Source organism: Rhipicephalus sanguineus, chromosome 10, assembly GCF_013339695.2.
Source record: "Rhipicephalus sanguineus isolate Rsan-2018 chromosome 10, BIME_Rsan_1.4, whole genome shotgun sequence".
NCBI lineage: Eukaryota > Metazoa > Arthropoda > Arachnida > Ixodida > Ixodidae > Rhipicephalus > Rhipicephalus sanguineus.
The window spans coordinates 50372657-50388141 of record NC_051185.1 but is presented as its reverse complement, the minus strand read 5'-3'; the positions used below and the strand labels follow the sequence as shown (position 1 = coordinate 50388141).

General features: G+C 45.9%; 1 protein-coding gene across 1 annotated transcript in view; it reads right to left on the bottom strand.

Moving 5' to 3' along the window:
- The window catches only part of LOC119406379 (protein tyrosine phosphatase domain-containing protein 1), a 90736-nt gene extending 83923 nt beyond the window's left edge, over positions 1–6813 (bottom strand). The window contains exon 1 of the mRNA XM_049420070.1: positions 6609–6813. Coding sequence (XP_049276027.1) covers positions 6609–6694 — 86 coding nt within the window. The 5' untranslated portion in view covers positions 6695–6813. The remainder of the gene's footprint in view (positions 1–6608) is intronic.
- Between the last annotated feature and the right edge of the window lie 8672 nt (positions 6814–15485).

Sequence of the window (15485 nt, the reverse complement as noted above, 5' to 3'; positions counted from 1 at the left end):
CATAGGAAAAGAACGTTTAGTGGGTCAAGTGTTCGCTTATTAGAAGGAGTTCACTTGCCCCGTGCAGTATTTCTGTGGCAATGAAGGGAAAGCTACAGAGCCACAATGCACGTATCCCACCGCTAATGAATGTAGTCCCACAATTGCGTCCGTATTTTCTGCGTGAGATATATAAAATACTCCTTCATTTTCTACATGTACCTTTTTGAGACGAAACGCAGCGCACACAAGCGAGATATTTGTATTTCTTTTACTTTATACGCTGTCACTTTGCGTTTTTGCGTGCGTGAAAAATCACAGCATATCCACGGAGTGAATGATGATGAGTGGGCGAAGCTGCGGAGGTTCATCGGTAAACCGTGAATCTTCCGTGAATTCTGCCCAGTACATCATCACCGACGTGAGATCGGGCGCGTTTATACTAAAGGTTCGATGAGTTATGACGACTTGAAGCGCACTTTAATTTTACATGTACGCTGTGAATTTTCATTGTTTAGAAAACCATTGCTTATAAAACATCTGGCGTCTTTCGTTAAGCAGCTGGCGTCTTTTCGTTTTGCTTTAGAAACATCTGGCGTTCTTTCGTTTTGCTTTTACAAAACATCTGGCGTCTTTTGTTGGTTTATTTCATCAATCAACGGCGTTTTGAACAAAATTTTTATTGTTTAATCACGCACAGGAGAAATCTCACCAGGTACTACCTTGGAGGTAAAGAATGGCTGCTAATGGGAATGAGAGACAGAAGAAGTCGGCTTTTAGCTAACGCTGCGAATTTTTTATTGCTCAACAACGCACAGGAAAAATCTCCCACCGGCACCACCTTGCAGGTCAAAGCGTAAGACTGGTTACATACTACGCTACGAGGGACGAACGGGTGCCGCTATAAGGAGCTTCGCCCCTAAAAGTCGCGCCTTTTACCCGTACCTTAGACGCTAAGCAGCGTTTGCGTCGAAATGCAACGCTAGCCATCACTTTCCACGGCGTTACGAGACGCGCGCCAAACCGGACTACTTCGCGTAGCAGTACTTGTGCAGACGCTCCGCCCCCGTAGCTTTCCCTTCATTGCCACAGAAAGTTGTCCCCGAGTATAGTTAGGATTAATTAAGGGTCTCATTAGACCGTACAATTCCTATAGCTTGGCTGCAAATAATGCTGCGGAGACATGGTTTGGGGTGTAGGTACATCTACAACAGGAAACTACAGTATAGCGTACTGTACCCTTCGTATCACTTGAGGAACGGGTTACCTCACTCGCTGCGCCCGCGCGTACCGTGCGGCGCTCCCTCCGCTCTCGCTGCGACGCTCGCATCGCGCGCGCGCTACAGTCACTGGAATACAATTCACGGTACCGCAAAGGTTGGCTGCGTGCCGGCAACATTGGGTGGCCGCGGCCATTTCTCTTCCGGGCCGTCCGGCGCGTTGCTGGTGTGCGTTGAGAGGAGACCAATCTTCCCACCTCGATGCCGTGTTACACTCATTGGAAATGGAAGATTGAAGGCGACGCTTGAGCTTCGCCTTCAAGAGTAGAACGCGATAGAGTAATCCGACCCTGTACGCATCATCTTCTCAATCGCTAGCCTTGCTTCGCTCCTGGATGGACACCTAAACCGTGACGCAAGTAAAGGAACGTCTGTGTGCACCTGTAAACTGGCGGTTTCAAGCTATCCTAGAATGTCTACTGCAAGTACAGTCGCGAAGTGCCCACCAACACATAGTTCTTCCTTTTGCGATTTGGCGAGGTGCCCACTACGCGTCCGTAAGGCAACAGGCGCACTTGCGAAGCTGCACGCGTTGTTGATGCTGTTGTTCATAATGATAACTAATTATACCTGTGTGTTTTGTAATCGGTGGGCCTTCAGCCCAACCAGTCGGTGCGCAGTTCACATGTTCTGACGCCTGGTGTGATTCTAAGCTTCTGCCAGGCAATATTACATGCATGTGTTCAACGACGCTCCTCGCACAACATATATAATATTCATATAGTGTTTTATTTTTCGTAGCAATTTCGAGCACGGGCGTGGCTCTGTGGTAGAACGCCTGCTTGCACGCAGAAGTCATGTTTGATTCCCACTGAAATTGAAGATTTCTTTATTATTTCTTAATTTGCATCTGGTCTCGAATTTTCACTCACGGACAACGACGCCGACACCGGAATTTCTGCGAAACAAGTTCTTTAACGCTATCGCGTTAATACATTGGAAGGGACTTCGAGTCATCGATGGTATGAATGGAGCGCGTGGTAAGCGTCGTAACCGCGAACGAAATGCGTGGCAATTGTCGCCGTGTACTCGCGAACTCTTCACTGCTCCATCGGTCTCGTTTCGTGTCACACGTGTGTTCGCTAAATCCGACGCCGTAAAACATAGTCTCACGCGCTCAGTGACATCGAATAAGGAGCCATTTACTTGGACACTCGACGAATCTTGTGTGTTTGCGCTAGCTTTGCAGTCTCTTGAACGCACAGTTGGGGTTCAGGTTGAAGTTCATAGCACTCGGTTGCATTCTCTCAACTGATCGTTGAATCATACCTTGCTTCCGCACCTTGCTCGCTCTTTAGCTGGTTTATTGATTGATTTGGCTGGCTGATTTGTGTAATCAGAGTGGCGTGTGTTCGGTAATTGGAAGTTGCGCGCCAGGTATTTACGCCTCAGTTTTGAACGCCAGTAACCAAACGTATGGGAAAATCGGCGTACGGTAGCTACTTGTAGATTCGCACAAAAATCGGCCGTTAAAGAAGTGTCTGACAGCCGTTAATTCGCACGAGATGTGGCATGTTGTTGAAAAATATCGGGCACAAGTAAATGTGCGTTTATTATAATTATGTCGTTGCACTCCATGTTTCTTGTCTCCTGAATGTTCTCAACCTAGCAGTGTATTTGCAGATATCGTGTTTCGACAAACTGTTTTCTTGTTGACATTGCCAGCGCGTGAACAGGGTTGCGGTTCCTGAATTGCCTTTAATTTCAAGTTTTTTTCTTCATTCACTTCATTAAAGTTTCCGCGGCACAGCGCTTGATGTGCTTTAAAAAATTTTAAGCCGCATCTTAAAGCAACACAGTATGTATATAGACCTGGGGCTCTCAGTTAAACACATTATGCACGGAAGCAATCTCTGTTTACTCGGCATGCTTATCTGATCAGTTAGAGTACGTGAGAAGGCTGCAATATTTGGACGAAAAGAAAAAAAAAAAGACGCTCGGGCCATGAAATTCACGTTTTCTTTTTATGTCACATATTTAACTATATGCCAACTCACCCAAGAAGGACGGCACTTGACAGCGAACATACATCATATGTGGTGGTGTTTTTTTTTTTTTTTTCTAAAAGAGCCAAGTCCATTTTAACTCAAACTGAGAAATAAGCAGTTTTTTTGCGACTGACAATGTGGTGGATCCTGCTCCAACAATTTTTTGCCAGTGTATTCATGCCACCAATATACCTCAAAACTTTATTGCGGCTAAAATCTATCAGCCAACTATCATCGGTATTCGGGAGTGAAATTTGGACTTGGCTTTTATAGATTGTAACATTTAATTTGGGCTTAAATTAGCTCGCAAAAGAAGTGTAAGTCAGACCGGATGAACGATATAGCAATATTTTGCGGCAAAAATAATGTCCCCATTGTGCTTCCGTCGGTTCAGTCATTTGTTGCATGGGCGTAATGGCGGTAACTGTACTTGTAGAGCGAGTGGTCCTCCCAGGCAAGAGGCGCACCATTCTGGACTGTAGGCAGCGTTTTCTCGTTCTTGGCATCTATTGGAGGCCTTCAGAAAATGTTTCAGCTCTTCTTCTTCTTCTTAGCTAGTTTCATGACGCGCCGTTCCGGATCGCCTTTTCTTCTTCAAGGAATATATCCGTGCCGAATATCTTAATTTGTCTTCTATTTCAAGTATACCATCTTGGAGCGAAAGAAGGACATGCTACTGTAGAGCAAAACTCGAAAGGAAACACTAAAAGTAGAAACAAGTAGGAAAGTCGGCATCTTATTCTTTATATTCGATTTATGTCCTGCAGCATCCTGTCCTTAAGTAAGTACCAACTCGCCCAAGAAAAACTAACTGCGGAACGAAAGCACAATAGGAAAGCAACTACTAGGACACAAATGAAACAGATAGGATGCGGCCATGCCCCGCCACGGTGGTCTAGTGGTTATGGCGCTCGACTGCTGACCCGAAGGTCGCGGGATCGAATCCCGGCCGCGGCGGCTGCATTTTCGATGGAGGCGAAAATGTCTGGGGCCCGTGTACTTAGATTTAGGTGCACGTTAAAGAACCCCAGGTGGTCGAAATTTCCGTAGCCCTCCACTACGGCGTCTCTCATAATCATATCGTGGTTTTGGGACGTTAAACCCCAGATATTATTATTAGGATGCGTCTATGTTGGTTGTTTTGGTCCCGATTGTCGACGCAGCGCTGTTTTAATGGATCTTGCTCAGTTTTTTTCGAGCAGATGCAGCATTTGGCTCATTTTTTATTGGGAACTGTCTTTTTGAGTTCACATTACAATGACGTATTGCCCCATTTTGTTTACAATTGTTTTAAAAGTGAAGGATACTTATGCGCTCTTTATGCTCCCGTGAAATTTAGCGCAGTTTCGGTTCCTGGAGTTGGCTCTTCTTGAAGAAAAAAAAACGTCACATATTTTATGGGGTGAGTGGAACCATCTCTCACCGACTGGACGCAGTTATAAGGGTATAGGCTAAGGAACTGTGCATGCGGCGCATGCGCAGTCGCGCTTTCGCTTGCTGTGTGAGCCGAATCGCACGCATTATCGTGCGATTTATTGCAGTTGAACAAGTGGATGATGTATTAAATAATTAACTGATGCGTTACAACTTATTTGCGGCATATAGATTAGGCCTAGCTTTCGACGACATTTGCACAAACTGGAACACACTAGTACAGCTGGTTCGAGCCTTGACATGCTTACAAAAACCTTCGGCACGGCTTATAAAACCTTTGACGAGTCATAAAAACATTTGGCGTGAAACGCTGCTTATAAAAAACCTTTGGCATGAAAACTCCTATTCAAATGCAGAAGGAAGAAATCAGTATTGATGACATCTAATGCATCAACTTTGATTAGATTTATTTAATTGAAACAAAATGGTACATAGCAGAAAATTTAAGAATAAAGCCATCATACACACCAGTCATCTCTTCACAAAGGTTTGTAAATGATTGCGACACTATAAAAAAGTATTAAAAGGATATAACTCTAATTAAGCAACAAAAAACAATGTCACAATTTTGTTAGCTTCATCAGTATACAAACAACTAGAGCGATCAAAAATGATGCACCGAACATCACTGTGAAATATACCACAAACATAATACGTCTTTCGCAACGCCCTCGCAAGCATTGTGACAATTTCACCCAAACCGCAACTCCATACCTGACTTACCCTCTCATGTGTTCTGTAACAGATACTGTTTGCAAAAGTGCGATATGTGTTTTTTGGTTCTTGGTTACAGATGTAAATTTTCTGCCTTTGCTTATCTATTTTATTTACCAATTTTCGACCTCTCCAAACAATATGAGGCCTATGTCAAGATTAGTGCTGCCGCTGCAGTTTGTGTATGTTAGTATTTTGCAGCACGCCTGACTCAGAATGGTTAAGCGGTCATATGGAAGCACCTCTGCAGTTGCCATCTATCTCGATTCAAACAAAAATTCACATGGACCGCTCATTTAAGCTTCTTCTGAACAGCACGGGTTGTGCAAACATACCGCAGGAACAAACACTGAAAAGCTGAATTTCTTGTTTGCTTACCTCACACGCAAAAATGAAGTTGCAGCCTCAGTAGCGACAAAAAAAAAAACAGTCCGGGCTTAACCGCGTTATTTTTTCGGTGATATAGATCTGTAAACGTAGGATGGCAGGAGAGTTAACTGGTCTCTAAACGTAGGTATACACAGTGCTTGCGGCTAGTAAACAGTTTTTAGCTGTTAACTTGACTCACTTCGTGTGGGTGGTGTGCGTTTATTTTTTAGCTTCTGTCATCTGGTCGCGTTCTTTCTGCAAACTGAAAAAGACTGATGACTTGCAAAAAAAATCTTGAAGGGTAACTCCCAGCTATGTTCTAGAAAGTATGCGAACGGCCATTTTGAGGTCTTTGCAGTGAGACCCAAATAAAATATCCGCAGCAAAACACTGAATCGTGCAGATTACCGCGAGGTTGTGGAACTTTCTTTTTTTTATTTTTCATCATCCATATATATATATATATATATATTACAAGCTTCTCATATTGCTTCATCTGTTTTAGTTGTGCAGCCTCCCGTAGTTAGTTTCGTTGTTTTTCGGCAATGTAACCGCTCTATTGAATTGTTCCGCGGCTATAATTTGAGGTCGTTCTGTGTAAACCTTTTTTTCTTTTTTTGTAACTTAAGTTTTGTATTTACTCACGCCTTTTCTGTTTCAGCGTTTATAACATCGGCTTGTAGAATGTTACTAACATTTATAACACCAATCGAAGCAGACGCAACTCTACAAAAATGCCATACAGCAATTATGTTGTCTCCACTGAGCGCCTCGTTGTCCTCAATATTCTTTCTGTTGTGACGTAACCGAATGCCAAGCACGATTTTTGCAAGGGTTAACTCACCGCGATGGCAACGGGTTTCCGTAGCTGATGCAGTTCTGGCCCTCTGCGTCTGTAGGCGGCAGGGCAGCCTCCAAGTCCTCGCTCATGGCATACTAGAGCTGTGCCGGTCGGCGGTTCGGCATCGTCGGCCACGAAAGGCCGGCATGACGACTGCGCAGCCTATGCGGGCATCTTCCACACCGCCCACTGCCTCCGCCGACCAAACAACGTCTCTGGTTGTCGGCAGGTCCAGGACAGGAGGCGCGTACGGCTTCTGGACCTACCCGACGATACCAGTCGAGCCGATGCCTCGTTCTTTTGTTGTTGTTGTCTTGCTGGTGTCAATAAACACTCACTCGGAGCACAGATGACCGCGTTCAATTTACACCATCCTCCCCGCGACCGGGGACAGCTCTTGAAGGTTTTGACACTCACGGACGAGCTCTTAGTCGACAGCGTTCCGATGGGATCTCTGGAGAGCGTCAGGGTTACTAGCGACGTCGTCAAGGCTCAAGCATCCAACGTTTCCTCAGTGACAGTTCGCCGGGTGTCCAGCTTCAAAGGCAGTCCAAGCACCAGGACTTTGTTCCGTCCGTCCAGCAGTCCTCCTTCGGTCCAGGTCTACGACAACTAGACCTTGGTGACGAGCTTTTAAGACACACGTCCCGGAAAGGCGAGTGTGACGGTTCTGCTCTTTTCTAGCACACAACACGATGCATACACCACCGCACAAGGATCTCTGCACAAAGCGACGATCCTGCAAACGACGACGCTATGGCCACCTCCCGCCGGTACACGCGCCTCCCTGACGGCAGTGGCGACTGCGGCGTGCTCGGACTTGAGCGCGCGCTCCCTCCCAAACATCTATACTGACTCCCCTTCTTCCCTACCAACCCTCTCATCCGCGTGGCCAGCTACCCTTTTTTTTCTTTTCCATTTTTTCCTTTCGTCTCCCAAGGGCGACGGGAAAGTGAAACACCGTTGGCTGGAACCACGTGGTTCGTTGACGCCACAACGCGCGCGGCCGTAACCTCCCCCCTCCCCCCTTTACAACGGTTACCAGGGGCAACCTTCTTTTGTGTAGAGCGTCGCAACGTTTGGACGCGTATATATCGACGCGTAGGCTTTCTTGTTCTATTTCGTTTCAAAACGAGGCTCTCTCTCTCTCTCTCCCTCTCTCCTTACAACTGCACAACCTCCTTTCTTCTTTTCGTTCTGCCAGCATCGCACGCCATCTCATTCTCCAGCACTGCGAGCTCACTCCTTCTCGTACACCGCGTTTAAAGAGACGCATCTACTATACGTGGACCATGCAGAGACGAACTGCGCGGATGCCTTCAGTCGTGGCGAAGCGGCTTGCCGCGGCCGCTGTATAAAAAAGTGTACGTGCGTGGGAGAGACCCCCTCTATGACATTGGTGGAGACGCGCTCGTGTATTACTATTTCTATTATCTCCGTTCTTTCTTTCTTTCTTTCTTTCTTTCTTTCTTTCTTTCTTTCTTTCTTTCTTTCTTTCTTTCTTTCTTTCTTCTTTCTTTCTTTCTTTTCTGAAGCAGCGGGACCTCGGAGCGGAGGAATTCCGTTGCGCTCTCATTACAAGCTCTGTGCTTCCCCGCTCAGTGGGACACACCAGTGACGACCTTGACTTTGTTGCTCGTCCTGAAAGGGTTTCCGTGTACCGACCCCTCTTTCTCTCGCCTTCCCTCCTCTTTCCTTGTCGAGTGCTTCCTGCAGCCTGCCTTTTTATTTTCTTCCAAAGCGGAAAACAATAACTCTATTCTTAGTATATAGATTAGATGTAGCACATGCAGTGCTGAAAAAAGAAAAAAAAAAAGCTGCGAAGATAAAAACAAGCAAACGCGCGGCTTTTTCTCTTGTTTCGACTTTTTTTTTGTCGTTATTCTCGAGTTTATCACGCACTGCAAGACGTCACGTGGACATCACTGCGACCTGAGTGACAAGACAGCCCATCAGGTTTTGTGTCAGTCAATCACTCCTTCATTTCCTTATTTAACGTATATGCGTTAGCAAACTGTTGCCGAGTGACTCTGTCGCTTGTTTTGTGGACGCGGGGCATTTCCTTCGGTCACGTGCACACTTTGTGAATTACGCGACAGAAATTCCGAGAAAATTGCAAGCATTGCTGTTTATGGCGCTAAAAAACTAATCTGAGATTTTTTTTTTTTTTACAGCTTAGTTGTATACGGCTAGGTGAAACAGAAATTTGTCTGTCCTAATGCACTAAATAATTCCTATGTGCCACAAAAATTGAGTAAATCCCACCACTACTCAGCACTGGTCCACTAAAGATAAAGAAGTCGTCCGTAGGCAAAAAAAAAAAAAACGTATGCGCCACAGAAATTGGGCAAACCCCACTACTCACCACTAGTCCACTATGAATCAAGAAGGGAACAAACGGATGGCAAACACCACTTAAACTTTCTGCGCAGACATAACTAATAATTGTGAAAGACATTAATGAACCGTCGGGATTAACCGGGTGATAAACACCGGGACCGCACGTTTCAGTTTCGATGATTAACCATCAGTACGGATTGCTTGGGCGGGGAGTTTTTTCTTGTTTTCTTTTCTTTAGGTCTTTGGGAATGCTGCTTCACGCCCCGAAAAACCTAAATAAAGTTATTCCATTAAATTCCACTATTTTCTCTCTTCTTTTCATATCGCATTCTTTTCATATCGTGGTTTTGAGACGTTAAACCCTACAGTCTGGTGCAACTTTAGAAGACAGGGGAGGCCTCGCCCAGATGACCGAAGCGCAGCAGCCAATTGCCTCCGCGACTAAATAGTCCCGCTAAAAAAGATTGTGACTGCTCCGTCGGCGGGGTCACCGGCCGTCCGGCTCATGACGTCACCTGAAGTGCGCGCCTAGTGGTGGAGGATTGTGTGAATCCGCCTTTGAGGGGAAAATGCCGCTGCCTTCTGAAGCTGTACCCGACTATAGATATTATTATATTTTCTCTCTCTTTTTTTGTTATGTAAGATACCAGAACGCGTAAAGTATACATAATTCGGCCTGTCGAAGAGGATTAGATAAAGAAGTGAAAATTACCTGACTGAGGAATTAGAATTACCAGCTATTCACTGATTATTTGCTGAAAATATTCCCTGGTTGCACTTTTGACAGGGCTACGGTTTTGTGAGCTCAAGAGCATGGTGCTATTATTCATATATCGCAGATTTTCTCCGATTTTGCCAGGAAAAAAACAAACAATTGTAATGAGCTTATGACATGCACCTTTCAGGAAGCGTCTCACGTTTAAGGTACAGCTTACGGCTCTTTAAACTGCAGCAATTAGAACACGTATATGGAATTATGGAGATACAACGCGCGTGTTGTACCGCGTGTCGAGCGAAGCCATAGAGACATAATAATCTTTAATAAAAATCCCAGAGAGGTTAGCCTGGTTTGTCGCCTGGCTTGCAACTCCAGGTGTCGGGTGATGACTATGGTATACACAGTGATCACATATACACAGTGGCGTAGCCAGGGGGGGGGGGGCATACCGGGCCCGTGCCCCCCTCCCCCCCCCCCCGACATTTTTGTAGCTATGACAAACAGAGCCCAAAACGACACTTGACCCCATCTGCCTGCCCGGCCTCCACTTCAAATCAAGAAGGTGCCCCCCCCCCCCCCCTGAAAAAAATTTCTGCCTACGGCCCTGCATATACACACAAATAGTATGTACAGTCACAAACGCACATATACACACAAAAGAGTCATTCACAAACTTTGGTTAAGTCGAGTGTTCCTCGAGAAGCAGCTGTAATGGTATGCAGAAAAATGGTTGAACTTGGCACCCCTTATCTCAGGCTCTTCACACGCCATGCTGTCTATCTGTCTAATCTAATCTGACTAACACCGTTTATTCGTCTAGCGGAGGCGCCGTTCTCTTGAAAGCAATCAATGCACTCGTACGTGGACCGTGCGTTGAAAAGAATTGTCCACATATTCGTTACTGTAGGCTTCTTTAGGCATGACGTGAGCGTATACTGCGCCCCATAGATGGGTGCAATCGAATCCAGTCCTTTTTTCCAGTGGGACGTGCACTGTTGAGTGCATGGGGGCGGGAAGTGGAAGAGGGGGGGGGGGGGGGGGGGGGGGGGGGGGGGAAGGGTTCGATTCGTAGCGTTAACAGAAGTGAGCATCGGCGTCGACACACTACTGTCGTCGAGGTGGGCCACCGCAACTGACGCATCGAGTCACGCGAAAACTACATATCTATCGATCAGATCGCCTCGGAGTGTATACGAATGCAGGCTCTAACCAGCGCCGGACTTGTGGCCTCTGTTTTCTGTGCTGCGGTCGAAAATAGTCCGGCTGGGGCGCTTAATATTTGATTGCACTTATAGTGACGTTTAATGTAACTGCAGACCGATGAGGACCTACAGTGGGCGGCTCCATCGCGAGTCACTGTTATATGAGATAGGACACGACTTTTTTAAGTATTTTTTTTTTAGTTGCACGAGCACCGAGCGACTCTCTGCTATCTTCCAGACCACCCTGTATAGCGACGGCGCGAGTGGTCCGAAAACCTTGATAAAATTAAAAACGTATATAAAAGGGATCTGATGAGATAAGATAAGGGTTGAATATCATGGAGTGGGCAATAAGCTACGTCACAAGTTAAAATTGGAGTCGTATAATTAGTAGGAATTGGTATAAACAGCAATCACATCTCAGAAACTCATCTGCGGCACTTGACGGATGAGATCTCAACCACGTACTTCTATCTGCGCGGCTTCGGCAGCACGCGAGACACGAAGTCCACATACTATGTTCCTTTGTAAACTTTTACATACGCTAGGCCACACTATCTCCGAGGACGTATATAAAAGGAATGGAACCGGTGCGAGTGACACTCCTAGACCTCTAAGTTCCGAGTTAGGGTCGCTTTAAGTTAAACTTTTAATACGTTAGCATTGAGAGCATGATGCTGGGGTTTCCTTTGCGAAAACCACTCTATATGACTGTGAGACGCGCCATAGTGGTAGACTCCGGTAATAACTCTGACCACCTCGAGTTCTTTAATGTGCAACTTAAATCTAAGTACATGGCCGTTCCTGCATTTCAGTCCCATCTAAACGCGGCCACCGTGGCCAGGAGTCGAACCCGCGTTAACAGGGGCCCTCCATGCGACGAGGAACAGGGACGACACACCTGCTCCTTCCACATATAGCTTAGGCCTGTGTTCTTCAGAGTTATTATACCTCCATATGCAACAATAGGTGACAATTGTTGGGGTCTTGCGCACTAAAGCAGAAATATGATTATGAGAGACGCCGTATAGTGGAGGGCTCCGAAAATTTCGACCACCTGGGATTCTCTTAACGTGAATCTATAACGAAAGAAGTAAGCACGCTTCACCGGCTTATATATATTTGCTCATAAAACGCACTGCACCCCTACTCTTCTTTCGAAAGAGCTGTCACGCCATGGAAATTGTGAAGCGCACTAACGAAATAGTGACTGGTGCTTCGTTTCCTGTCTGGACGTTGCGTCGCCATGCGCTGTGTTGTTCGTGTCGATATGCCTCACACGCGCACACCAGCGTACAAATGACATAGTACAGAGTGACACAATCACCATGCACGGGCTTCTTAGTGAGACGGGGAGCTGGACTGGTGGTTGCGTAATATTACTAAGGACATCGTTCTGTGGGTGTAGAAATCGTGTCACTGTGTGTCTGACAGCCTCAGTTCGCAGGTTATGAAACTGAGAAAGTTCGACTTTCGTGAGTAAAGGTTTTCTTTTGCCACAGAAAAACTTGTACAAGTCGCTGTGCGAAGTCAGTGTCGAGCACAAGGGCACGGGTTCGATTGCCGATCCCAGGTGGTCGATACAAATCCGGAGTTCGCCACAATGCGACATTCCTCACAATCGTATCTTCTCAGTAAAACGCCACAATTCGGCCGCATTCCTGGACAAGCGACCCTTTACAATACGAAAAATTACTTCGACCATGGCCTTAAAGTCAGCTGCAGAAAATGCAAATATCTTCCTAAAAGATGCTTCAGTTGACAAAGTATCGAACAAGCGTTTGTGATGTAGAGCTAGCTGTCATGTACATTTATGTGTAGGAAGTGACACGCAATGATGATAACTGTGAACACAAGTTCAGCGGAAGCGTGTGTCTGTGAAATTCTCAGTGAAAGGTTAACTTCGGTCAGTGAATTTACCATTGCCATATTGATTTCCCTCTTTGTTTCGTTTTCCTATCATTGATTCATCCGTTCATTCATTTTGGCGCCACTTTTTTTTTAATGCGGGACATAGAGAGAGAAAGAAAGAAACGAAGAGGAAAGGCAGGGAGGTTAACCAAGCTTTGGCTTTTGGCTACCCTAAGCCTGGGGGGTGGGGAAGGGGGAATAATAGAAAGGAAAGGGTAAAGAAGAAGAGTGCTCTTTGTCTTAGAGAATAATAGAGAGATAAAGGCATTCGAAAGGCGAGGAGGCTAGCCAGGCCTCACACGATTTGCTACCTTACACGCAGGGTAGCAAATCGTGTGCGACCTTGTTGCCTTTCTATCCAGCGGCCGTGCCACAACAACCCGTACATAAGATCTTCTGCCACGCGCTAACAACAATTCAATCAGCTCCGCTTCGCGGTCACTGATGTAGCGGCTAAGCTGGTGGCCTTCCCTTCATCAGGCTAACGCTGTTCTATGTTTTGCGAGTCTTTCAGATATGTAATAGCACTGCTCTTTATTAAACATTCTTTGTTAAGCTTTGAGGTGGTAGTATAGTTTTATTGCATCTTGACCATACCACTCTTATACGCAGGTTTACAAATTAAGCTTCAGCTGTTGCCGTCTTCCTTTTCAGTGGACCAGTGGTGAGTGGTTGGATTTACCCAACTTCTGTGGCACATACCCGTTTATGATGATGATAGCTTTCTGATAGGCTGCACAGTGGCACACACCCGTTTTATGACGAGTTTTATTCTTCATTTTTAGTGAAACAGTGGTGAGTAGTGAAATTTACCCAATTTCTGTGGCACACACCCATTTATGATCAGCGTTACCACGGCCCCGGGCATGAAAGCCTCGACTAAGAGCAGCTTCGTCGTTAAAAAATTTAGGCAGGAGCCCTTGCCCTATCTGGAAAATGTGGGCAACCGAGGCTTTGCGTGTACGTGCACGGCGTACTACTTCTCTTTCTTTCTTTCTTTCTTTCTTTCTTTCTTTCTTTCTTTCTTTCTTTCTTTCTTTCTTTCTTTCTTTCTTTCTTTCTTTCTTTCTCTTTCTTCCTTTTTTCTTCCTTTCCTTCTGTCTTTCTCGTCCTTTTTTTTCTTTCTCTCTTCCTTTCTTTCTTTCCCTCTTTTTTCTCTTTTTCATTCTTTCTTCCTTTCCTTCTTTCTCTCTTTCTATCGCATTGTACAATGCTCCCTCTTAAATGTTTTCTTCCTCCAACGTCCTTAGCAGCGCGGCACTTGCAGTTGCTCTAGGCAGCAACGATTGTCACACGTTCATATCCAGGCAACAATGAAATGTGACAACGTGAAGTGACAAGCGAGCTCAAGAGAAGATAAGATTGCCATGTTAGAAACGGCTGATCGCCAACAAGGCCACGATAGAGAGTGCATATCGGTTATCGGAAAACAGCGCACGTGACCAGGTTTTTTCGCGTACGACGCCGCCACTGAAATTGTGAGTTATAAAAAGCTTCGCTCGAGAAAAAAAAATGAACAAGTCCATTCGTTCATCGCTTACATCAGGGTTGCATTGCGCAAACGTTCGACTATTTCTTGTTGAAACAATACGTGGCGTGCGTTATAAGTCGGCTTCAATCCAAAGTTTCACAATCCACGTGTGTGCAGTTTAAAAAAAGAGCCTCGAGCAAACACCCACGCACGCCGGCCGGAAACCTTGACCAACAAACCTCTATAGCGCCCCCCGACGGAAGCTAAGAGCGGCTTCAGATTAGGCGAGTTGAAACGCTAGCACAAAGCCGAATCGATTGCAGGGTGTTTGCCGTAGTCGACTGCCGCACCTACACCGTTCTGCCAACGGCTTTGTTCGTAATTCAAAGGGGCGCTCCCGTTCATTTGCGTGTGCAGAGCCGCGGCGCGATCGAAATCTTGTCTGGGCCGCGTGCAGGACTGTCAGGGGTGAAGTTTCGAAATGCGGTGTACAGGTGTGTGCGACTCAGCGAACTTCGATGCTGACAGCGTGTGCTTTACTTTCTTCTTCTTCTTTTTTTTTTTTTGGCATGTAATTAAACGCGAAGCTGGCACCTTTTTTTTTTTCTTTTCTTTTTTGGGGGCGTTGGCTAGTTCATTTTGCAAGGCAAGCAAAATTAAAGAAAACAAGAAAGACCGAGAAAGTACAGAAGACAGTCAGGTATATCGCCAACATTCATACGCAGCAGAACTGGACGGCATAAAGTCCGGAACCGTGGCCCAATCAATCGTGCTCAACCGTCACTCGCAGCCCGGCGCGGGTCCTTTGTCAAAGGGAGTTTGCGCAAGGCTTGTCGTGCGGAGTGAGAACCGATGTTAAGAAAGTGTTGAAGAAGTAAAAGAAGTGACGTTGCTGCGTTGCGCTAACACAAAAACAAATATGGCTGCTTCTGAAGGTCATCGAGGGCACGTAGAAGCTTTGCTTATTAATATATCAGTAAAGTCAGCAATACACTAAGTAGAAGAAGAAAAAACTTTATTTTTACAAGAAAGTGTGCGTGGCTCAGTCCTGGGTGATGCTAGAGTCACTGTATATGCTACCTTCAGGTAGCAGAGTTGCGCATAGGTCTGGCTAGCAACCGCAGCTATGCGGCGAAACTGCACTCTCTTTTTGCAGGCGACATGCCTACCGTGCCGCCGAGTGACATGCTTGCCGTGTCGAAGACCGGTGATTAACTTGAGTGTCGATGACAAGTGTC